At 41.1% G+C, this 25,132-nt stretch overlaps 1 protein-coding gene across 1 annotated transcript in view; it reads left to right on the forward strand.

Annotated features, from left to right (window-relative positions):
• The window catches only part of LOC140464948 (nucleotide-binding oligomerization domain-containing protein 1-like), a 34,510-nt gene that overhangs the window by 5,648 nt on the left and 3,730 nt on the right, over positions 1-25,132 (forward strand). The window contains exons 3-9 of the mRNA XM_072560611.1: positions 3,375-5,184; positions 7,727-7,810; positions 10,948-11,031; positions 12,661-12,744; positions 16,384-16,467; positions 17,125-17,208; positions 24,296-24,379. Coding sequence (XP_072416712.1) covers positions 3,375-5,184; positions 7,727-7,810; positions 10,948-11,031; positions 12,661-12,744; positions 16,384-16,467; positions 17,125-17,208; positions 24,296-24,379 — 2,314 coding nt within the window. The remainder of the gene's footprint in view (positions 1-3,374; positions 5,185-7,726; positions 7,811-10,947; positions 11,032-12,660; positions 12,745-16,383; positions 16,468-17,124; positions 17,209-24,295; positions 24,380-25,132) is intronic.

Below are 25,132 nucleotides of genomic sequence, written 5' to 3' on the forward strand. Positions count from 1 at the left end.
CATCTCCTTTCTCTCCGAGAGCAGAAAAATGGCCGTTCCAATATAGTCAATGTCCTGATTTAGGCACAACTCAACTTTTAAAAATTATTTTTGGATCATTATTCTGAAAGCTCCTACCTACACTGACACACAGGCACCTTCACCACAGGGACTGCAGCCGTTCACAAAGACGACCCACTGCCAATTACAGGCAACCAACAAATGCAACCTTTCAGTAACATCCATAACCCAAAACTAAAAACAGATTAGAAGATAGAAGTAAATGGAAGCAATAACTAATTCACAAATGTGCATCAATTTTGAAATGTTCTTTTCTCCTTAGCTTTAAGGGCAATTTAGATCCATTCCTCTGCTGTTGAAAAGGTAGTTGAGCATTCTACTCACTGATTTTTAACAGTCTGCATTCTTGCTACTGCAAGTCTCCTCTGTCTGCAGGAGGTACTTTACTCAATGTTTGCTACCCTCTGCAAAGACAGGAAAAATTATCAAGGATAGCACCTTCCTGGGAAAATATATCTGAATATTTCACATTCTTGCTGAACACCATAAGAATGTAATCCATTCAACTCTTTGCATTTGTTCCACGATTCAATAGATAATCAGATTATAGTTAATCAGTATCTTAGCTCCACATCACCAAAGTTTGTGCTATAACCCTGAATAACTTTGCCAATCACAGAGTCATAAAGTCATAGAGATGTACAGCATGGAAACAGACCCTTCGGTCCAACCTGTCCATGCCGACCAGATATCCCAACCCAATGTAGTCCCACCGCCCAGCACCCGGCCCTTATCCCTCCAAACCCTTCCTATTCATATACCCATCCAAATGCCTCTTAAATGTTGCAATTGTACCAGCCTCCACCACTCCCTCTGACAGCTCATTCCATAGACATACCACCCTCTGTGTGAAAACGTTGCCCCTTAGGTCTCTTTTATATCTTTCCCCTCTCACCCTAAACCTATGCCCTCTAGTTCTGGACTCCCTGACCCCAGGGAAAAGACTTTGTCTATTTACCCTATCCATGCCCCTCATAATTTTGTAAACCTCTATAAGGTTGCCCCTCAGCCTCCGACGCTCCAGGGAAAACAGCCCCAGCCTGTTCAGCCTCTCCCTTTCGTTCATATCCTCCAACCCTGGCAACATCCTTGTAAATCTTTTCTGAACCTTTTCAAGTTTCACAACATCTTTCCGATAGGAAGGAGACCAGAATTGCACGCAATATTCCAACAGTGGCCTAACCAATGTCCTCCACAGCTGCAACATGAATTGCAGTTTTCAAGTGTTGAATGGGTTTTGAAAGATAGTGTTTCAGATTTGGACTATCCTTTGTGCAAAGAGGTGATTCCAAAAATATATCAAAATGCCTTCGCTCAAATTTTATGGTTATGCCTCACCATTTCAGACTCCACCTTATTGATTCTATCAACTTCTTTAATCATTTAAAAATCTAATTTACGCCAGCTTCTACATTCAAGAGAATACAGGCCAGGTCATTGCTATCAGCCCACTAATAGTTTAACAGTTTTAGGTCCAGTATAATTTTGGCATGTCTGTGCTTTATCATCTTCACAGCCAAGGTACTGTTCCCAGAACTGAATCAATTAGAGCATGATTAAAGTGGCATTTTCATTGTCAATCATCTGTTTTTAACACATAAATGGATATTTTACCACACTGTGATCCCTTACATGAAGCCAATCACTGGCATAACAATAACACAAATAATGAAATCCCCAGAACAATCAAAGAAAACCTTATATGAAAATGTAACAGAATTACTGAGCTTCTATTAACCTGATCAAGCTGTGCAATTATTGTTAGCAATTTGAGTTCAGTTTTTTTAGGAGACCTGCCATCCCAGTAGATTTCAGCAAAAGATATCAATATACACAGCTTTGGATTTGTGTATTTCTTTTTTCCAATGATCAAGAAGATTTTATTTCTAAGTTCAAGGGAATATCATGATGGGGCATGGTTTGGGGCATATGTTACTGCTGGAAGTAGTGATCTTGGAAATGGGTGCCAAATGTCCTTAATTATGAACCCTTCCTGTCTCCATGTAAAATTAAGTTTGAGGTGGAAAAGCTCCTACTCCACCACAAATTAAGGGCCTAGAGAGCCTCAGCCTGGCTTTACTGGGATTTACCCAGCCATAGGCCAGTTTATCATCATGTGGAGATCCTGATAACTGCCATCATGTGGTCATTTTAGGTGGGGTAGTGTCACTTGGTCAAAGGCAATCAGCTCTTGCTGGAAGACACCCCCTGCACCCTTCTTTCCATGATCCCCAACCCAAGAAATCACCTCATCCACTAAATACACATTGCTTATCTTTGATCTGGAGACAGTTGCTCAGTGGTCAGCACTGCTACCTCATAGCTCCTGGGAATGGGGTTCAATTCCAACCTTTTGGAAACTATCTGCATGGAGTTTGCACTTTCTCCCTGTGTCTGCATGAGTTTCTGCCAGGTGATCTGGCTTTTTTTATTCATTCACAGGCTGAGAGCGTCACTTGCCAGGCACCCCTAATTGTCCAGAGGGCAGTTAAGAGTCAATCACCTTGCTGTGGGTCTGGAATCACATGTAGGCCCAACAAAATAAGGATGGCAGTTTCCTTCCCTCAAAGACATTAGTGAACCAGATGGGTTTTTCCAACAATCAACATGGATTCATGGTCATCATTAGATTCATAATGCCAGATATTTTTATTGAATTCAAGTTTTACCATCTGCCATGGTGGGATTCGAGCCCGGGTCTCCAGAATGCTATCTGGATCTCTGGATTAACAGTCCAGTGATAACACCACCAGGCCATTGCCTCCAACCATCCAAAGATGTGTAGGTTACATAGATTGGCCTTAGTAAATTGCCCCGTAGTGTCCAGGGAAGTATAGACTAGGTGGATTAGCCATGGGAAATGTGGGGTTATGGGAGTTGGGTGGGGTGTGTCTGAGTGAGATGCTCGTCATAGGGTCAGTGCAGACATGATAAGTGAAATGGCCTCTACATGCACTGTAGGTATTCTGTGATTTTACTTCATAATCCTGGAATTCTGGGTGTGCCAACAGTTGTAGCCATCTCCCCGATGGCTGGTGAGCACCAGAGCTTGCAGTCTTTGATTAGCCAACAGCTGTCTCTGGGTGAGTTCCTCATTCCCAGGATCTTGATTCCAGGGGAAGGCCTACTAGTAGTTTCTCTAATGGCACATGGTTTGATGGGTGTTCACTGTTAGATGTCTTGCTGGTTTGCCAACTAGCTAATGAGAATGCCTCAACAAGACCCTGTAGAAAGTACTGACAAAAAAAAGCCTTTCCACAATTAGATCATTGATAATATGTTTGTGACAAAATTGTACTGTGTTTGTCTTCCAGTTTGCCAATATGCTGAAAAGCTCAGAGTCGAAATGCAAAGGGATACAAGGTTCACGTTGTCATATGCCCAAAAGGAAGATACCCTATTTGAAGATATGTACACAGATTCTCTCTTGGAATTAGTTAATTCAACAAATGAGATCCTAGGAAGCATTTCCAACTTGGAGGATTTGTTCAGTGACACTGGAATCATCAATGAGGATGCAGAGACAGTGTTTGTAACTGGTGATGCTGGGGTTGGCAAGACCATACTGCTCCAGAGACTTCAAAACCTGTGGTCCAAAGGAGAGTTGTGTACTGGTGTTAAATTCTTGTTCAAATTTAGATGCCGAATGTTTAATAGTTTTAGAGAGGAAGATAAGATTTGTCTCAGAAATCTACTGTTCAAATACAACTGTTATCCTGACAAAGACCCTAATGAGATATTTAGTTACATCCAACAACATCCAGACTCTGTTCTCTTCACACTGGATGGGTTTGATGAAATTAACATTGACTGTCATCTTAGTGATATCCCTATAATCTCTTCACCCTTTGACCCTTTACATCCTGTTGCCCTGTTAATGAGCCTTCTTCATGGTAAGTTATTAAAAGGTTCTAAAAAGCTATTGACAGCAAGAACTGGCACAGAGCTACCATTGAGAATGGTGAGAAAGAGAGTGACACTAAAGGGCTTTTCCAAGGACCACTTACTGCAATATTCAAAGAAGTTCTTCAAAAATGAGACCCAGCGAAGTTTGGTTTTAGCCCAGCTGGAGACAAACCCCCACCTGAGCAATTTATGTTCAGTGCCATTGTTTTGTTGGATTATATTTAAATGTTATGATTGTTCGCAGTCCAATTGTAGTCCCCAGTGGTTATCACATTCTGTTATACTGACTGATATTTACCTGGTGATGATTGAAGTCTTCCTCAACCATTCTTCTCAGGCCAACCCAAACAAGAAGAGTGCACAAAGCCGGGTAAACCTGTTTAAAACCAAAAAGGAAATCCTCATGCGAATTGGTAAGCTAGCTCTAAAAGGCATTGAAAATAGAAATTTTGCATTCAGTCAGGGGACAGTCACAGCAGCAAATATTTCAGAAGAAGATTTACAGCTGGGCTTCATCAAAACTGTTGGCCATTATAATGGACTTGGGAACCAATCAACATATGAATATATTCACATTACACTTCAGTCGTTTTTTACTGCATTTTTATTAGTTCTAGATGATGAGATCTGTCCATCTGACTTTCTTGCACTCTTCAAGAATAATAATGTACCAAAACTGTCAAACAACAAGCTAAGTGATTCAGTTTTAGCTTTCTTGAGCCCTACAAAGTATCCCTCGACACATATCCTCAAGCCTTTCAGCAAACATCTGCAATTTACTATGCTGTTCCTCTGTGGCTTGCTGTCGAATAGCAACACTGATCTGTTGCTAAACCTCACATCTCCAGCGACCATTAAGAAAAAGCAATCAGTGCTGGCGTCTTACTTGTCCAACTGCATGAAGACACACTTGAAAAAGCTTCCTCGCTTGCATCTAGAAGACGGCTGTAAGGTTCATGTGCTACCATGTTTTGTATGGCTGATAAGGTACATATTCGAAATGCAGAATGGAGCGACAGCCAAACTGGCAGCCAAAGGGATCCGTGCTGATTACATCAAGCTGAACTACTGCAATGTTTCTTCTGTAGACTGCGGTGCCCTTGCCTTTATTTTGCATCACATCCGAACACCCCTTGCACTGGAGATGGACAATAACAACATCGATGATTATGGGTTGAAGAAAATGGTCTCCTGTTTCAGTCATCTCACAGTCCTCAGGTAAGCTTTATATCCAGATTATGGTACTTTCTGTACCCATCACATGGAATTGAGATGTTTTTTCAATAACACTTAGGATGTTAGAATTCACCTTTGCCATACAATAGTGGTCTTAATTTTAAGATGCCAAGCTTGGCTTCTGTTGATGGTATTCTTATCTCAAAGTCACAGGTTCAAGCTAGACTCTTTCACCAGCTGAGCTAGACTAACAATTTGTTACAGTAGAAATGCCACTTAGTCAGAAGTACTACCTTTCAGATAAGACATTAAACCAGTTCTGGCCTATATGCCTCCTGTCATGATTGTAAATAAATCCAACTCAAAGACAGTGGTATTATTTCAAATAAGAGTCCTAACCAATTTTTATTGATCATCAAAAGATAATATCGAAGGCTATTCAATCACTGTTCCTCTAGCGATGCTTTGACATAACTATCCAATTAGTTCTACTCCCTTGCATTTTCCCTATGGCCCGGCATTTATCCTACACGCTTTCAATGTTACTACTGAATCAACTTTCACCATCTTTTCATGCAATGTCCCAGCTCCTACCCTTTCTTCCACTGGAAACAGTTCCTTGTTAATTACTCCATCAAAACCGTTCGTGGTCAAGTTTCTTTTTAATCTTCTGTGCTTTATGAAGGACAACCTGAGCTATACCAATTTCCCCCACAATAACTGCAGTCCTTCATCCTTGTTGGCATTCGTGACAACCTCGATGAAGGGTGATGCTTAGAATTCAAAAACACGGTTTAATCCAAGATCCTATAAAGATTCAGCACAAACGCCTTGCCCTTGTATACTATTCCTTCCCCTATTAATAATGTCAAAGATTCTGCTTGATCCTTTTCCTTTAAGAGAATGGCCTTCTTATTGTGTCCTGTACTCAGCAACAATTTGAATGCTCATGCCTCCTGGACACTCTGCTGCTGAACTTCCTCTAACATTGTAGCATTCAGTTTATATTGTTTCTGTTCATTCTTCCCACTTTCCATTTCTCTGGGCAAAATTTTATCCATTATGTGTTATCCAATAATCCCTGGGTAGTGTTGTAGAACAGAGACACCTAGGGATTCAGGTATATAATTCATCACAAGTAGACAGGGTAGTTAAAAAGTTGTTTAGCACGCTTGCATTCATTGCTCAGACCTTTGAGTACAGGAGTTGGGATATCATGTTGCCATTGTAGAGGACATGTGTGAAGCCTCTTCTAGAACACTGTGTGCAGTTCTGGCTGCCCTGTTATAGGAAGGATTTAATTAAACTGGAGAGGGTTCAGAAATTCGCTATATGGAGTTACATATCAGCTTGGGAATTATACTCTGTACACCCAAACTAAGATAAAATATACTTCTAAAATGTTTTTGCTCATGCAATATTATTAAATAGTTTATCTGGGTGATTTCAGTTGTATTTTGATTTCTTAAATAAATCTATGGGGTGAGTGTTTTTAAGCATTTATGGGATGAGGGTGTCACTGGCTAGACCAGCATTTATTGCCCATCCTAAATAGCCCAAAGGGCAGTTAAGAGTTAGTCATGTTGCTGTGGGTCTGGAGTCACATGTAGGTCAGACCAGGTAAGGACAGCAATTTCCTTCCCTAAAGGACATTAGTGAATCAGATGGTTTTTTTTTTCCTGACAATGGTTTTGTGGTCATCATTAAACTCTGAATTCCAGATATTTATTGAATTCCAGATTCCACCATCTGCCATAGCAGAATTTGAACTAAGGTCCCCAGAACATTACCTAGGTCCCTGGATTAATTATCCAGCAATAACACCAGGAGATCATCACCTTCCCCACTTTGGCAGTATTGAAAGATTCCTTAAAGCAGGAGCTGGCGCCATGACAGCAGGGTCCTTAAATGGCATTTTGCAATTACTAGCCAATGAAGAGACTGCCACCAGGACTGATGCCTGATAGAGGACGGCAGATTTGCTGGGCTATGCATACAGCTGGCAGTTTTCACAGTAGCATGACTAGTGGAGGCCACTAATGAGACTGCAGCATGTGAAAGGAAGGGCTCAATGCACCCTCAAAGATCTGACAAGTTCTGTTCAGCAAGTATTGAGCACATGCATTAACCAATGGCATGGCCTTGCCACTCAGCAGGGGTAAGCATCGTTGGAAGGGTCCTCTCTTAGAGTCATGAAACAGTCATAAAACCAAAAGCCACTAAACCGATCCCTGGAAACCCACTGTGAGTTTGCTAGAGTTAAGTCTGGCAGTCTCCCCATGTAATAGTGGGTCCTTCTGATGAGGGCAAAGTGTAGATAGGGTGAGAAGTTAATCAGATATTTAACTGACTCGACTGGTCACACTCCTGACCTTCCCACTGCGGGTACTATAGCATGGAGATGGGGAGATATCAGGCTTACATCCTCATGGTTTCCCGTGCCGTATTATTCGTCCTCTTGCTCCCTAGTCCATCACCATAACACTGGCAAAATTCAGCTTTGCTCCTAAAGTTACTCATGAAATAGCATCTTTAATTGGAACCACAGTTAATGACATCTAACATACCTTTTTTAATGAAACAGGTTGAGTGCAAATCAGATCACAGACCAAGGAGTTCACATCTTGGTAGAAGAACTCAAAAAGCATCAGAAGATCAGAATTCTCGGGTGAGAGCATATGACCATAGTATGCCTAGAGTCTATGGTCCAATGTTTCTTTAACGTAGATTGTGCCTTTGCTCTCTTGTTTTTGCTATGCTTCTTCCAACATCTGCAAGCCCATACGTTCACATGCTGCATTCATGCTCTTTGGGTGCTATTCTGTGGCTTGGATGCAAGACAATGGACTCCATTTTTTCAAATGAAAGGGTAAACCAAGACCTTCTTTGCTTTCTCAGTTGGTCAGAAAAGATTCCATAATCATATTTCTCGAAGAAAAACAGAGGAGATCTTCACTGTGTCCAGACTGAGTTAGCTCACATCACTACGTAGCCTTATCACTGTTGCTTGTAGGAGCCAACTGTGTGTAAATTGGCTGTCACATTTGCTCCATTGCAGGAATCCTGCAATGTATTGCAATTCATTTTGGGATGTTCTGACATTATGAAAGCCGGTATATCAATAAAAGCTTGCTTCAACAAAGGGGCCAGATAGGTAGATTATATGGAAACATCCCATCTAACAGCTCATGCCTTAGAAACCAAATTAATGGGAAATAAGTGGAAGCTAAACTGAAAGAGAAAAAAATGCAATGGTTCACCTATTGATTGATGAGTGTTAACCTGCACTGGGATGTGAACAAGATCTTTGCATAATGAGAGCTGATGGTTTGAGAGGTCAGATTTACAATCACCTGGACAGGAAGTAGTCATTCATTCACATGTGAATGAAATTTCTTGCTGAAATTCATACATTTGGGGTACTCTACCTTTGTAAGAAATCAATTCCCATAAGGTCAGTGGGATGAACTTCAAGGGGCTCCTCTACTGGGTGGGTAATTCACAATACACACAGCATGGTGGGATGTGCGAGTTAGAAATCAATTCTTTATAAGCTGCTTGTGAATTTATACTGAGAACGCTTTCCCTCCCCATCTCATCGCACCACCCCTGATCTCAGTTGATCTTCAATCCTTCCCTCAATCTTCAATGATGGCCATTTAGTTTATATCACTGATTGGAGCTCCTGCTTCATCAACATTTTGTTCTAGAGTCATAGAGATGTACAGCACGGAAACAGACCCTTCAATCCAACTCGTCCATGCAGACCAGATATCCTAATCTAATCTAGTCCCATTTGCCAGCACTTGGTCCATATCCCTCTAAACCCTTTCTATTTATATATCCATCAAGTTACCTTTTAAACGTTGTAATTGTACTAGACTCCGTCACTTCCTCTGGCAGTTTCTTTCCTTACACTCACCACCCTCTGCATGAAAATGTTGCCCCTCAGGTGCCTTTTAAATCTTTCCCCTCTCACCTCAAATGTTTGACCTTTAATTTTGGACTCCCCTACTTTTGGAAAAAGACCTTGGCTATTTATCCTATCCATGCCCATCGTGATTTTATAAACCTCTATTGATTCACCCCATCAGCCTCTGACACTTGAAGGAAAACAGCCCCAGCCTATTCAGCCTCTCCCTATAGCTCAAACCCTCTAAACCTGGCAACATCCTTGTAAATCTTTTCTGCACCATTTCAACTTTCATACCATCTTTCTTATAGCAGGCAGACCAGAATTGAATGCAGTATTCCAAAAGTGGCCTAACCAATGTTACATCAGCCGCAAAATGTCCTCCAAAACTCTATACTCAATGCACTGACCAATAAAGGCAAGCATGGTTGAATAGTATTTCGCAAAATGGGCTTTGTTTTTACACCACATTGATGCCTCTGACTGCATCTGCATGTTAGAGAAGTAAGCCCCCTAGTGTTCAGCAATGGATGCAGCTTTTAGGAGACAGCATTTGACTATTCTGAGACACAGCAATAATTAAATGTTTGGGGAAAAAATAATCAGTGAATTTGAACTTGGGACAGATTATGACAATCTTTGGAAGAACTGAACAGAGGTTAGAAAGACAATTCATCATGCAAAGGGAATATCAGCACATGAACTGTCAGGCAGAGTCAGAGAGGCCAAATCGAGGACTGAGGGACTTCAGCTACATGTCGAGATGGGTTGGGGCTGTTCTTGAGAGCAGAGAAAATTACTGGAAGATTGAGTAAACATGTACAAAATACTGGCTTTGATTGAGGGAACAAAGAGAAACATGTTTCCACTACAGCAACCAGGTGATAAAGTGCTAAAATACTGTGCAAAATTACTGAGGGGAGATTACAGGTTTGATGATCTGAAATGAATCCCCGAAAGGGTGGTAAAAGCAGATTGAATGGTAGCTTTCAAAAAAAATTCGATAAATATTCTGGAAGGGAAAAGAGCTATGGAAAAGTCATAGAGTCATACAGGTTTACAGCATACAGAAAAGCCCATTGCGTCCGCGTCAATTAAAAATAACCAGCTAACTGTTTTAAATCCACTTTCCATCACTTGGCCAACAGCCTTTGTGCCGCAAATGCATGTCCAAATATTTCTTCAATGCTATGAGGTTTCTGCCTCCACCACCCCCACCATCAGTGAGTTCCGGATTCCCATCACCCTCTGGTTGAAAAAGTTTTTCCTTACATCACTAAATCTTCTTAATTTAACTTAAATCATCCTATCTACCTAACCTCTGCCTCTTAACTTTATACATCTCAATTATGTCCCCTCTCAATCACTTCTGCTCAAAGGAAAGCAATCCCAGTTTATTCAATCTCTCTTAATAACTGAAACTCTCCAGCACAAGCAACAATAGAAGATTGGGGTTAATCGCTCATTCATGAGCAGCACGATGGACCAAATGGCTTCTTTCAACACTGTAGTATCTCATGGTTTTATGACATCACTGGAATCACTTGAGAAAATATTAGCTACACCAGTTAGAGATGGGGATTGTAGAGTGTGTCTGGGTGGATGAACTAATGGGCTGAATGGCTTTTGTGACCACAATTACCTCATTCTTTTCTTTGTTTAAAATTGGTTTTTGATTGGCTGATATCCATGCCACCAACTCTATTTCAGACTTTATAAGAATTATATTAGTGATGTTGGCGCAAGGGATGTTGCTGAACTGATTGAAGCTTGCTCCAGTCTTGTCAATTTAAGGTGAGTCACTCTATTGTGGTTAAAAAAACTGTTACTCCTCATAAGAGTACACTTCCAAAGAACCACTTCCTTTTTCATATGATGTTATCTTCAAATAGGATGGGAGCAAACATGATCACCCATGAAGGAGGAACTTGCTTAGCTAAAGCAATCCAAAAAAGTAAAACCATTGAAGACATCGGGTAAGTTGGATAGCAGACTACCCAGGAGGGTTGGGAGGTATGCAGGTGCAGAATGTTGGAGAAGAAATAGTTCAAAATGGGTTAATGTTGGAGATTGCATTAAGTTGTACCAAACCTAATAATGTCATCCAGTCTCAAGCAGACAAATCAGGAGGACAGCATTGGATCTCAGAGTGCATAGACCTATCATCACACTCTCCCAGCAGCCTTAGTGACAATCTCTAACTAACTCACATCAGCCAATAAACTATATCTTGTTAGGCAAAATTTCCTCCTTCGCTAATAGTTCTTTGTCCAATACTGCAATCGAAACAGCCTCTATACCCAAACTTAAGGAGGGATGGGAGCAGCATCCTTCTATTACAAGTACCAGACGTAGGAGCTAAAGTACATACTGACTCAAAGATGCCAAAAATATTATTACCCTTTGGTGCCACTTGATCTGACATATTGGAAAAACATAACAGGGATTTCCCCTGAGATTTATCCAATAGAAACTCCTGATAAAAGAAATCTATGAAAAGCAAGGGATTAAAGCTCATAATTATGATTTTAATTAGTATGGTACAGTTCTACAAAATTTGACATATCTTGATTGGCCACAAATTTATAAAGAAATCAAATGTATTTCTTTGATAATTGGCTTTGACAGCTCATTACTTTTTTCATTCATGGAAACTCAATAAAAAGAGAAACCACAGACACAAAGTCATATTCTACTGTTTGTTTCTTCAGTTTTGTGTTTCAAAGCTAATATTTGCAATCCTGAAATTAACTTGACAGAAAATAATTTACAGAAGTAGAAATTAATTGGCAGGATTGGAAAATACACAGAGATACTAATGGAAGATGCCGCTTTTGTTGAATTTTCAGATTTATGATCTATTTAAACAAGAGATTATGAGAATAAAATGTTTTCTCCTCTGTCTCTTTTTCTTCCCCTGTATGCATCTTGCACATGTTCAGCACCATCCTGTGAGTCAGAGAATAGGAACGAGAGAGAACAAAATTAACCTTGACATTCCTTCTGATGAGTCACTCTTTTATTTCACAGTGTTAGGGTAGCTGGTTAATCTTTTTCTTCATTATCAGCTCACTGTAAAAAGGATTTGATGTAACAGAAAAGCTGGCCAGCTGAAGAGCAGATTGTGAGAATGTTCGTGTTCATCAAGACAAGATCAGAGCCTTGTAAATTAGAATTAGACTCAGTACAGGTCAATATTAGCCTGGCTTTGTGGTAGAACTCTTGCCTTTGAATTCAAAGGTTCAAGTTCTGCTCTGGAGACTTGAGCACAATAATCCAAGCTGACAGCTAGGAAATTGTTATTGATGGCACTGGCTGAAGAACCATATTCAATTTTCATTGGCAAGTGCAAATCAGTTACCATATTTGCCACTTTAACATTTTAATGATGACTGCTGTTCAGAAAGTAATTCATCCTCTGCTAAATATTTTGGGAGATCTTGAGAATATAAAAGGTAGGTCCCTGTTTCTTAACCATAAATACAAAACAATTATATTGAATATCATTAAACAGAATTTTTTTTTTGAAGTATCTCTGCTAGTTTATTTGCAGATTGGAAATTTCAAAGAATTCATCAAATAATTTAAGTTTTAACTATTGGTAGGTTCTGGGGAAATCAGATAGGAGACAGAGGAGTTGTAGCCTTTGCGGAGGCATTGGAAAATCACCAGAGTTTGAAGAATCTGAGGTAACTAATTCATAAACATGTTACTTGCATGTATATTTTGCTAAATGGTTAGAGAGGCATTTAAGTGCTGTATCGAAATGTTCAATTCTACATCATCACATCAAAGTACTTTTTACCAAAATGTCATAACTTGAGGTGGGGTGAACAAAAGAACTGAACATTAATGTTCCCTCATTGTCAAAGGATCAGGAGGGCATTTTAAAAAGTGTACTGGAAGAACATGTTTTCCGCATATCCAATTCAGCTTAGTGGTGTTCAGGAAACTTGACCACATGACATCTAATCTGGGAACAATGTCCTTGCAGTTAGCATCACAGTGAGGAGGTGAAGGAAGGACCTCCTGCTGGTTATGAAGAAACAAAGAGTGACCGTTCTCAGACCCTAAGTTGCCTCAAAATTTATGTAAATATTTTTCCTGCTCTGGTTAAGAATATCTTTGTTTTTTGCAACTGCACAGTAGCTTTGTGGAATGTCAAATTATAATGTCATTTGTTCCTTTTTTCTCTGCACAAAGAATGTATGGAATGGATTTGAGAAGCCTTTGTGGGTTTTTAAAATGAATATTTTAATTATAATAAAACCATGACATCAAACAAAAAAACGGAGTGGTCTTACCCTATTGCAGGAGTAGAGGACTCCGAAGGAGAGAGCTGATTGGTAAGTAGTAGGTAAGGCCAGGTAAATATTTATTGCTGATAGTTTCTGAAGTCTTTTTGTGGTTTAAAGTTTCTAAGGGCTGTGTTCTGTAGTAACAAGGACCAGGAAAGATTGACCTTCAAGAAACTGATATTAATTGATATTAAGCATCTTCCAAAAGGTTTAACTTAAGAGGGTAAATTGTGGCAGGAGGTTTAGGTGTTTTTTACTACTACAGAGACAAAACTGCACCTTCCTTTCTGGTATCCAAAGGCTTCTGATCATCTTGTTCACACCTAAAAGCTGCTAAGCTACCTGGGAGCCAATCACATAGTTGGCGGCAGACAGAACAAAGCCTTTGTAATCAACAACTCATCACCAGTCCATAGACCAAATAGCTGCTGTTGCCAGCTGAATCTCCCTTTGTTCAGACCCCAGGCTCCATCGTGTCTGTTGTAACATCCCCCACATTGCTTGAAGAAGCAGCAGTGTAAACAGCGCTTAGAACGAGTGTCATTAGCCTACTTTGAAAAGTACAACAAGACCTCCCCACTCTCTGACATGAACCATAGATCCAAATCTTCCAGTTAGTTTCAGTACTTGGTGCATTGCCACTAGCCAGGAAGATGTTTGTACCTCGACCAGCTGGCACTGTTTTGGCCCGGACTTCCGATCCCTACTGGAGCAGCAGTGGCTCAGCAAACCCTTTCAGGAGGAACATGGGCGAGCACAAAATGACAGGAAAAGAGAGGACTTGCCTAGTTCATCTGACATTAGCTACTATATTCAGGTAAGTTTTTAAATGTTCAAATCTCTTAGTGGGTGTGTGAGCGGATAAAATGGCAGCAAGAACATCTCCTGGCCTCAGCGTGGACCCGGACTCCCAGCCCCGAGGTGAAGCTCAGCCCAGCCTGGGTTGAAAAGATTGTTAATCTGAACTTTTATGTCTCTGGTTTTCTAATTTATTGTTGGACTTTTTATTTCTTTATTTTTCTACATTTTCCCTCAGAATTTGTGCTTATGAATGCATAACTGGTAGCTTGTAAGTTTACTGTATGCACGTGACAATATAGCTAATTCTATTTGGATGGGAGCTCGATGTGGTGAGTTGGAAGATAGTCAGATTAGTTTGGGGGGGGGGGGGTGCAGTCAGATAGAGAGAAAGAGTTCACTCTGGTCAGCAGAGAGGTGATGGGCAGTTCAGTTATGTTGCCTAATCACTGAGTCACAACAGAGGTTACACTGCATGATATTAAAGGGTAAATATCTGGGTGAGCAATGCATATGTAGTCCAAATCTCCGATACTGAGATCAGTGTACGGTATCTTCATGTAGTGTCCCTGGAAGCATAAGTCAGACTTTATCAGATGTTTACATTTTGTGAAAGTGAGGACTGCAGAAGCTGGAGATCAAAGTCAAAACATATGGTGCTGGAAATGCACAGCAGGTCGGGTAGCATCCAAGGAGCAGGAGAATGGACATTTCGGATATAAGCCCTTCATCAGGAATGTGGGGGAGGTGGGGTCTGAGAGACATTTGGAGTGGGGTGGGAGTGGAGCTGTGGGAATGGTTGTTAGGAAGGCAATAGGAAGATGCAGGTAGGGGTGGTAATGGTGATAGGTCGGAGGGGTGGGTGGAATGGATAGGTGGGAAGGAAGATGGACAAGTAGGACAGTTCAAGAGGGTGGTGCTGAGTTGGATGGTTGGATCCAGGATGAGGTGAAGGAAGAGGAGATGAGGAAATCAGTGAAATAGACATTGATGCTGTGTGGCTGAAGGGTCACAAGACAGAAGATAAGGTGCTCTTCCTCCAGTCATTGGGTGGCTAGGATTTGGCTGTGGAAGAGGCCTAGGACTTGCATGTCCTTGGTGGATTAGAAGGGGGGGGGCAGTGGTTATTTGGTATGTCTCCCCTAGAGATGTTCTCTGAAATGTTCCGTGAGTTGGCATCCTATTTCCCCAATGCAGAGGAGAGACTTTGTTGGCAATTAAAGTGCATGTGAGCACATCAGGACTTCAAATGGAGCCCTGATCCAGATCACAGACTGAAGTTCAGATTTTGCCACTCGGGATGTCAGAAGATGCAGTCGATCATTTCTTTATATGGCTTGCTGCCAAATTCTGACTGATGACATGCTTGCTTTACTACATACCATTCTATATTAATGCAAAAATGTTGACGCTAAAAAATCTGAGATTAAAAAAGCAGAAAATGCAGGAAAATCCTCTAGGTTACCCTGTGGAGAGACAAACAGAGTTAATATTTCAGGCCAGAGGCCTTTTGCCCATAATGTTAAAAGTGAAAGATGAAACAGGTTTTAAGCAGGTACAGGGGCATGGAAAGTAGGAGAGAGTCAATAGAACAAAAAGGAAGGCAAAAAGAAGGACAAAGAAGTCTTAAAGAGATGATGATGAGACAAGTAATAGTGAGTCTGGTAGAAGTGTAAATGGGAAACACTGGAAGCAGCTGCCATCTGAAACAAATGAAGACAATGCGGTCAACAGTTTCAGATGATAACCAAAGTTTGAAAGGCAGTAAATGTGCCCATTTGAAAGATAACACGCTGTCAGTGTAGGAGTTGAAGATAGAACAAGATCAAAGAAGAGGTTTAAAAGACTACAAGTTCAGTGTCACGCTTGTGGATGTGGCGGTGTTCCACAAAGCAGGTCCAATCTGATTTTTGTCTCCTCTGTGTATGGGAGATTGCATAGCAACCAGTAAATCCGTGACACCACATTCAGAGAAGTACACATAAATTGCGATTTTACCTTGTAGAGTGTTGAGGACCTGGATGGTGGGAAGGGAAGGGAAGGGGTTATAATTCCTGCTCTTGCAAAGAAAGGACTGGTCCACAATGTCAGAGGCAACAGTCTATTGGAATGCTGAAAGGGAATGGGCAAAATGCCAATGAAAACTTTTGCTTCTCTATGGAGTTCTAAGACTGGTCAGGGCCTGAATTCACTAGAAAAGAAAATAAATCATTTGTTTTCATATTTTCCCAGCCTCGCAGCAAACCAGATCTCATCAGAGGGCAGCAAACATCTGGCGAAGGCACTCTGCAAGAACAGCTCACTAAAAATACTCTGGTACTAACTGGCATTTACTCACTTGCTCAGAATGTTTATTGATGGTTGAAAATGGAAGGAATCACAGAGCAAAAACTAATTTTTTAAAAAATCAACAAGCAAAAAAATGACTTTTCTGCTCATTTCATCTGAAATTCTTGGATAAAAGTCAGATGTTCATAAGATTTTCTCATCATAATTATGGATTTTGCATGAAACCTTGATTTGATATTTAAGAATATGCAGAACTTGAGTAAAGTAAAAAAAGGAGGCATTTTAAAGTTGACCAAAAGGTCTGTTTCCATGCAATACATCTCTATGACTTAGGGTACAATATATGCATTTTAATTTACAGTTTCTCTTTTACTAAGGACTATTACATTACTGCAAATGCAAGAACTATGTTCAAGTTCAGAACTTAACCTTAATCCACATTCAATATAATGGCATATGTCAACTTGAACAGAAGGCTATAAGTATATATCAAATTTAAAGAAATGTATTAATAATATTATTCTGTTTAAAGTGATGAATGCTCTGGATTAATAATGATCCATGTATTTGAACAATTATCATAAATTGGATATGAGGTTTATGAACCTGGAATTATCATGCAGGGAGATTCTGATCAGAAATACAAATGTTGAATTTACGGTATTGACGTTCTGTGTTTTGCAGGTTGACTCAAAATGATTTAGATGATGCATCAGCTGAAAGCTTTGGTGAAATGCTAAGAGTTAACACATCTCTGGAAAAGTTATGGTAATATTTAATACTATGCCTCTGAAATGAGATCTTAGACTCTTGTCACATCACAGGACTGATGCCATGGGTTGAAGCTGTCATAAAAATCACTGTAAGGGATTTTTGCTTTTGGTTGCTTAATTCCTGAAACTGTGCGCAATGACATCTTGTTTAGTTCCAGCTTTCTTCCAATGTAAGTTGACAGCTCAACCATCCATGCAGAATGAAAATGGCATTTCCTTACTGCTGGCCTGCAGACTTTTTCTGACATTGGAAAATACTTGCACTCTGAGCTCAAAGGCACCCTGGAAGACTATAGGTGCTCGCTCAGTGATTTTAAGGATGTCCTTTAGACCTTTCAAACACTTGCAATTACATACCTTTAAATACTCTAAGGTGCTTCACAAAGTGCACTGAGAGGAGCCGGGTTATAGTCAGAAGTTCAGGAACTCTTAAGAATAGGTGACTGAAGAGGTAGACTTGAGCATTCTGTTGAGTGGCAAGAATGTAAGTTTTCTTTCCAAGTTCAAAACTTTAATTAGCAGCAGGTACCTAGCCTGAAGCTGGGAAACCTTTTCATTTCAAAAATATACTTTATTCATAAAAATATTTTCATATACATAAATAAGGTCTCTGAAGCAGTTGGGTTCTGTACAGTAACATTTGAAGAAACAAACAGTGGAGTTTGACTTAGCCTGAAGCTGGGAAGCAAGAGGAACATCTGTACTTAAATATCACAGAAATAGGGCAGTACAGCATATTCTAAACCCATTCTTGTTCCATTCAGCTCTGCTCCACTTCTCTCCCATTGTGTTCAAACGATTCAAATGGTAACACATTCTCTCAACTGCTGAACCCAGTCCTTGGTTCAGTTGCAGTATCAACTGTAACCCAGAGGAACAGAAGGTGTAGCACTCATATCTTGTGCTCCTCCATTGCTCGCTGTGATATTTAAATAGCAGTTCTCCCTGGCAATCTTGGCGCGACTGGTTTTGTGAATAATTGAATGTCACAACAGAGTACAGAGGACCCTTGATTAGCAGAAGGACACAGGCGGGGAGTTTTTTTTTGATTAATCGAATGCTGGATAACATATTTTAGCCAAGCATCTGGACCTTGCGATCTTGCCGGATAATCGAATGCCGGATAATCGAGGTTCCTCTAACCGCCCAGCCCAGTGCCTCTTATTGCAGATGAATTCCATAAACTTATCCCACTGTTAGATTTGCACTAGACAGCGAATGTCCCAGACTGGAAACTAAGTGAGAGGTAGCACCTTGCCATGACAGTACCTACCTTTCACCCTACTTCTACTGGATGTGTAGGACCATCCATCTTCCCCATTTTGCTGGTTTCTCCACACCTTTCTTTCTAACGATCTCTCACAGACAATCTGTATCTGGCACATGTGCTTACTTTGACTTCTCTTGTCAGACTTCCTGCTGACACTTTGCCTGCCATTTAGTTACTTCCTTTCCCTCAATTACAAGACTTCACAAGCCTTTCTTGTCCCATGAGCATGGCTCTTTCCTCCCCTCTGTCCCCCCTTGCTCTTTGTTATGCTGCATTTTAAATACTGTGCATCTGTATTGTCTCCTGGTCTTAAAGGAGGACTAACAGTTTAGAGCATTGGTTGCTGGAATTTCTTGAATACTGCTAATCCTGCTCAGTGTTCCCAGTCTTTTCTGTTTCAAATCCCACTCTTGCTCATTTATCGTTTGGCGTACTCAGGTAATCATCCCCTTACAAAAGAACATGTTGGCACTTTAGAAACTGCTGTTGAAGTCATAATCACATGAGCTTGAAGATAATTTTGCATCCTTTTTGTTATCATGAGTTCTTACATTCTCATTAACTCTAACCATTAAAAAAATCAGGTGCTTATTACATTATCCATCCCTTTGTTAGCTTGATGCTAATGCCATCCTAGAATTTGGTCCAAGTATCAACTATTTCTCTGGTAGCTAGGTTTCCAAAATGGCGGATTGGAAGTGTACACAGATGTTTGGCTCAAGGTGTGTCACCTTCCATGTCAGTAAGGACAAACAAGAGAAGACCGCTACCCAGGCCTGAAATATGTGTTAATTCTTTACATCTGTCTGATTCAGGTTCTCTTCTGTAAAGTTGAGTTGCCCTGAAGCAGTTAGCCAGCTAGACAAATCAATCCTCTCCATGATACACCAGGAAATAGTTGAAGGCACAAAAGACAACAAAGGCAATGGGCCCTGATTAAAAAAAAAGTAGCAGTACCATGACCTGTGCTCCAGAACCAACCCCATTCCAGCTAACCTGTTCCAGTATAGCTAAACCATCTACCATACAATGGGAACATTTCCCAGATATGTTCTGCCGCAAAGAACAAGACAAATCTAATCCAACTATCTACCTGCCCATTAGCCTATTCTTTATCGCCAAAGTGATCAAGAATATTAGGAGCGCTAATGGTGATGCACTGACAGTAAAGGGGAGTGATTTAGAAATCGCCACTATCTGGCACATGTGTGCTGTGAAGGTTACTTGCACTTTTCAGTCAAGCCTGTGTGTTTCCTGGATCTACATGTTAACACAGATGTCTTCAGTATCTGAAGAGTTACCATTGGTACTGAACAGTGTGCGATAAGTGGCAAACATTTCAAAGTCTGACCTTACAATGCAAGGAAAGTCATTCATGAAGCAGCTGAAAACATTAGTGCAAGTGACAGTACTAACAAAATAATAACCTGCTCACCGATGCTCAGTTTGGGATCTGCCAAAGTCACTTGACTCCAGGCATCTCTACAGCCCTGCACAAACACGGACAAAGGAGCTGAACAAATGAAGCTGACATCAAGATTATATTCTATCTGGCAGAAATGCTACGTGGGCAAGTGTGAGGTTACGTACTTTCATCAGAAGAACAGAGGCATAGACTATTTTCTAAACAGCGAAAGCTTCAGAAATCTGAAGCGCAAAGGGACTTTGGAGTTCTAGTTCAGGATTCCCTTAAGGCTAATGTACAGATTCAGTTAGCAGTCAGTAGGGCAAATGCAAGATTAGCATTCATATCAAGAGGGCTAGAAAATAAGAGCAGAGATGTTCTGCAAAGGATGTATAAGGCTCTGGTCAGGCTGAATTTGGAATATTGTGAGCAGTTTTGGACCCCGTATCTAAGGAAAGCTATGCTGGAGGGGGTCCAGAGGAGGTTTACAAAAATGATCTTGGGGATGAAGGGCTTGTCATATATGGAGTGGGTGAGGATGGAGTTCAGAAGGATGAGAGGAGATCTCTACAGAATATTGAGAAGCCTGGATAGAGTGAGCATGGAAAAGATATTTCCACTAGTAGGATAGACTAGGACCTGGGGAGGGGGGGGGGGGGGGGGGGGGGGGGGTGTGGAGGTGCACAGCCTCAGAGTGAAGGGATGAACCTTTTGAATTGTGATGAGGAAGAATTTCTTCAGCCAGAGGGCAGTGAATCTGTGGAATCTGCAGAAGGCTGTGGAAGCCAAGTCATTGAATGTATTTAAGATGGAGATGGAAAGATTCTTCATTGGTAAGTGGATCAAGGTTCATGGGGCGAAGGCAGACAAATTGGCTTGAGACACATCAGCCATGATCGAGTGGTCAATGCATTCAGTGGGCTGAATGGCCTAAATCTGCTCCAATATCTTACGGTCTTAACCAAGTGTAGCATGGTGGAGCATTTGTAAAACTGAAGTCAATAGGAATACAAGGGGGAAATGTCTTCACTATTTGGAGTTATACTTAGCACAAAGAAAGGTGGAGGCAAATCACCCCAGCCTCTGGATATTGCTGTAGAAGTTCCACAGTGTAACATTCGACATGCAAACGTTTTCAGCTGCTTCATGAATGACCTTCCTTCCATTGTAAGATCAGACTTTGAAATATTTGCCATTTATTGCACACTATTCAGTACCAATGATAATTCCTCAGATACTGAAGACATCGGTGTTAATATTGTCACAATGCTGGCCCCTTTTATTAAATAGCTGTTCCTTTTCTCAAGGATACTGTGTCCTTGATTTTTCTCAGAGGGGTTCTAAACATCTCCTGGTGCTGATTAGACTGATTTGGTACAGAGATTAAAGGGTATTGAGAGGCCTTTTTGTTTACATTTAAACAGATGAGACGTCAGGCCAAAGTGGTCATGTTTTAGAAGTGACCTCATAGAGTCATAGAGATGTACAGTATGGAAACAAACCCTTCGGTCCAACTTGTTCATGCCGACCAGATATACAAACCCACTCTGGTTGCACCTGCCAGCACCCAACCCATATCCCTCCAAACCCATCCTATTCATATACCCTTCCATACGTCTTTTAAATGTTGCAATTGTACCAGCCTCCACCACTTCCTCTGGCAGCTCATTCCATGCACGTACCACCCTCTGAGTGGAAAAAGTTGCCTCTTGGGTCTCTTTTATATCTTTCCCCTCTCATCCTAAACCTATGCCCTCTAGTACTGGACTCCCCAACCCCAGGGAAAAGACCTTGTCTATTTATCCTATCCATGCCCCTCAGGATTTTATAAACCTCTATAAGGTGACCCCCCAGCCTTCAACACTCCAGGGAAAACAGCCCTAGCCTATTCAACCACTCCCTATAGCTCAAATGACTTGTGTAATGAAAGGGGAGTGGTCAGCTCTCTAGCTGAGCAGTTCAGTAAAGAACTAGTTGGAAATTTAGCAGTGGACTGTGTGAACAGGCTCTCTCTCTTTCTACCCTTCTAACTTCAACCTGTAAGCATCTATTCTATTTTTTTTACTGGTCTTTAAGGGGGTTTGCTTGTTGGGACTGGTGTGTATATTCGGAACAACATAATTAAGTCTAGTTTGGATAGACTGAGTTTTGTAAGGGTTCTTTGTTCTTTGTATTTCATTATGTTAAACCTTTGTGGTCAATCTAGCCAGCTTACTCCGGGTAACTTTCACTGTACGCTTAGCGAAACAAATTGCAAAAGTTATGGTCTGGTTGCCTGCTCAAGAATGTTTTGAGTGGTCTGGGCTAGTCCATAACAACATGTAGATCCAGGGAACACCCAGGCTTGGACTGAAAAGTGCACATTACATTCACACCACACATGCCAGATATTGGCCATTTTTAAATCACTCCCCTTGACTGTCAGTGCATCACCATTACCACTACTAATATTTTGGAGGTTATCATTTGCCAGAAACATAACTGTACATATATAGAAATACTGTGACTGTAAGAGCAGGTCAGTTCTTCAGCAAGTGCCTGACCTCTTGATTTCCCAAGCCTGTCCATCTACAATGATGTGGAGGTATTGGTGTTGGACTATGGTGAACAAAGTCAGAAATCACACAACACCAGATTATAGTCCAATAGGTTTATTTGACTTCACCTGAGGAAACAGCAGTGCTCTGAAAGCTTGTGATTTCAAATAAACCTGTTGGGCTATAACCTGGTGTCGTGTGACTTCTGACTTTGTCCATTTACAGACCACAAGTCAGGAACATCATGGAGAGCTTCATTTGCCTGGATGAGTGCAGCTCAAGCGTCATACAAGAAGTTTGACATCATCCAAGAGAATGCAGGTTATTTGATCAGCAGTCCACACACTGCCTTAAACATTCATGCACTCGACCACCATTGCACAATGCCAAGAGTTAGTATCCTGCGTACCATGTGCTACTCACCAAGCTCCCTTTCATCGCACTTCCCAAAGCTGTTATCTCTACAACATGAAAGGACAAGGGCAGCAGATGCTGCCACATCGTACACCCTCCTGTTGTGTATCAGTATTCCATCACTGTCACTGAGTCAAAATCCAGGAATCCCCTCCGTTATGGCATTGTGGGTCAACCCACAGCGATTGAAGAAGGCAGTTCATCACCACCTTCTCAAGGGTAACTAGAGGCGGGTAATAAATGCCGGCCAGCCAACAATGCCCATATCCCACAAATGAATTTTAAAAATCCAGATTTGAATCGCATTGTGAATAGGCTAACATGTTACATTTCCCTCCCTGACAATATGGACCTAGCAGTTCAAGAAGTGCAGCTCACCACCACCTTCTCAAGGACAAATCCTGGCTTAGCCAGGCAATGTCCACATCCATAAAAGGAATTCAAAAATGTAACGTTCCTGGAAATGAACATAGAACAGCACAGCAAGAAAGGGTGTTCCTGTCCAGCCTACAGCGAAGGGCCTTATCGCTGCTCATGACACCTCCCATACCTGCACTCGGGAGGCTATGCTAATAGAAGAGATTTTCTCACTGAGATGGATCAATGTTTCTTCTACAACAGTGAAATGGAACCTGAACTCAGTGGTTAGTACTGCTGCCTCACAGCACCAGGGTCCCAGGTTCGATTCCAGCCTCGGGCAACTGTCTGTGTGGAGTTTGCACATTCTCCCTGTGTCTGTGTGGGTCTCCTCCAGGTGCTCCAGTTTCCTCCCACAGTCCAAAGATGTGCAGGGCAGGTGAATTGGCCATGCTAAATTGCCCATAGTGTGTTAGGTGCATTAGTCAGAGGGAAATGGGTCTGGGTGGGTTGCTCTTCGGAGGGTTAGTGTGGACTGGTTGGGCCGAAGGGCCTGTTTCCACGCTGTAGGAAATCTAATCTAATCACATCTGAAGAACATCGAGCCTCACCATTTACACAAACTATGTACATCCCACATCACATGCCTGTGTATTCAACTAAAATGAAGATTTCCTGTGCAGTCAGCAGGTTCTCAATCCTTTGACTGATCTTCTTGCAGATAATACAAGTTTGAATCACTTATGTTTTACTCTGATATTTCTATCTCATATTTCTTTTAATCTTTCACATAGTGTGATTTGCTGCACATCCTAAAGTGCCTTTGAAAAGGTGGTGGTGGGCCATCTTCTTTATTCGGTACAGCCCATGTGGTGCTGGTATATCCATATCCTCCAATTCCATTTCAATGCAGCCCAGCCTGCCCTTTCACATTTACTTTATTTTCTTGTAAGAACAGACCCTGTAATAGCTACTAGAAGATGAACAACTAGCTTTGCAGTGGTACCATTTGTAGGGAATGATATTTTACATATTATATCCATACATACAGGTGTATAGACACTGGAAAATCACTAGGAATGTAATAAATATTTTGCAGGTTGATTCAAAACAAGATAACAACCCATGGAGCCACATACCTCCTTCAGCCACTCAGAGAAAACACCACCATAAATGAAATCTGGTAAGGCAAAAACACCCATCTCTACTTCTATTTATCAGTTAGCATCTACTCGGTACTGAACATTTATGACAGTTAGATTATAAGAACAGACGGCTGGCCATTTTACATTATTTAATCAGTTTGCTTTCCCTTCGCTTCAAGTTATAGAGACCCACCATCAGGCACCAGTCCTGGTCAGTACACTATCAACTATCTTTATAAGTTAACCCACCTCATAAGCTATGTAATGGTGCATCATCCTGATATCTTGACCATAGCCTGGAATATTGCAATGAAATTAGGAAGTGCTCAACGGTCACTGTAGCGTCCTCCTTACCACTCCAGCTGAGATCAGCTAATTCAATATAGACAGACCGTGTGCCTGGTTTCGGTATGCCAGTGAGATGGTGCAGTATTAACAATTCACTGCTTCACACTCTCCCCATACAGGGATCAGTATGAAACTACATTCTTTTCAGAAAATAATACATTGGCATGGCATATGAATGTTAATGACATGACAAACGTTTTGGAGGAAGGTGGTGATTTTGGACCTAATTTTCCAAATTCCTCCACCACTGGAAGTTGATCTTTTTCTTAATAAATCCTGGATCTCTTGTTGACATTAATTACCATGATTAGTTAATAACTCCATTATGATGAGTGTACATAGTACATATTGAACTGAACAAACCTTGGTCTTTTTCATCTTGCTCCCATCAGGGTAAATGGCAAAGGCTGAGACCTTCAGATCTGTATGAAGTAAGCCTTTGC

The sequence above is a fragment of the Chiloscyllium punctatum genome, chromosome 41 (genome assembly GCF_047496795.1).
Source record: "Chiloscyllium punctatum isolate Juve2018m chromosome 41, sChiPun1.3, whole genome shotgun sequence".
In the NCBI taxonomy this organism is placed as follows: domain Eukaryota; kingdom Metazoa; phylum Chordata; class Chondrichthyes; order Orectolobiformes; family Hemiscylliidae; genus Chiloscyllium; species Chiloscyllium punctatum.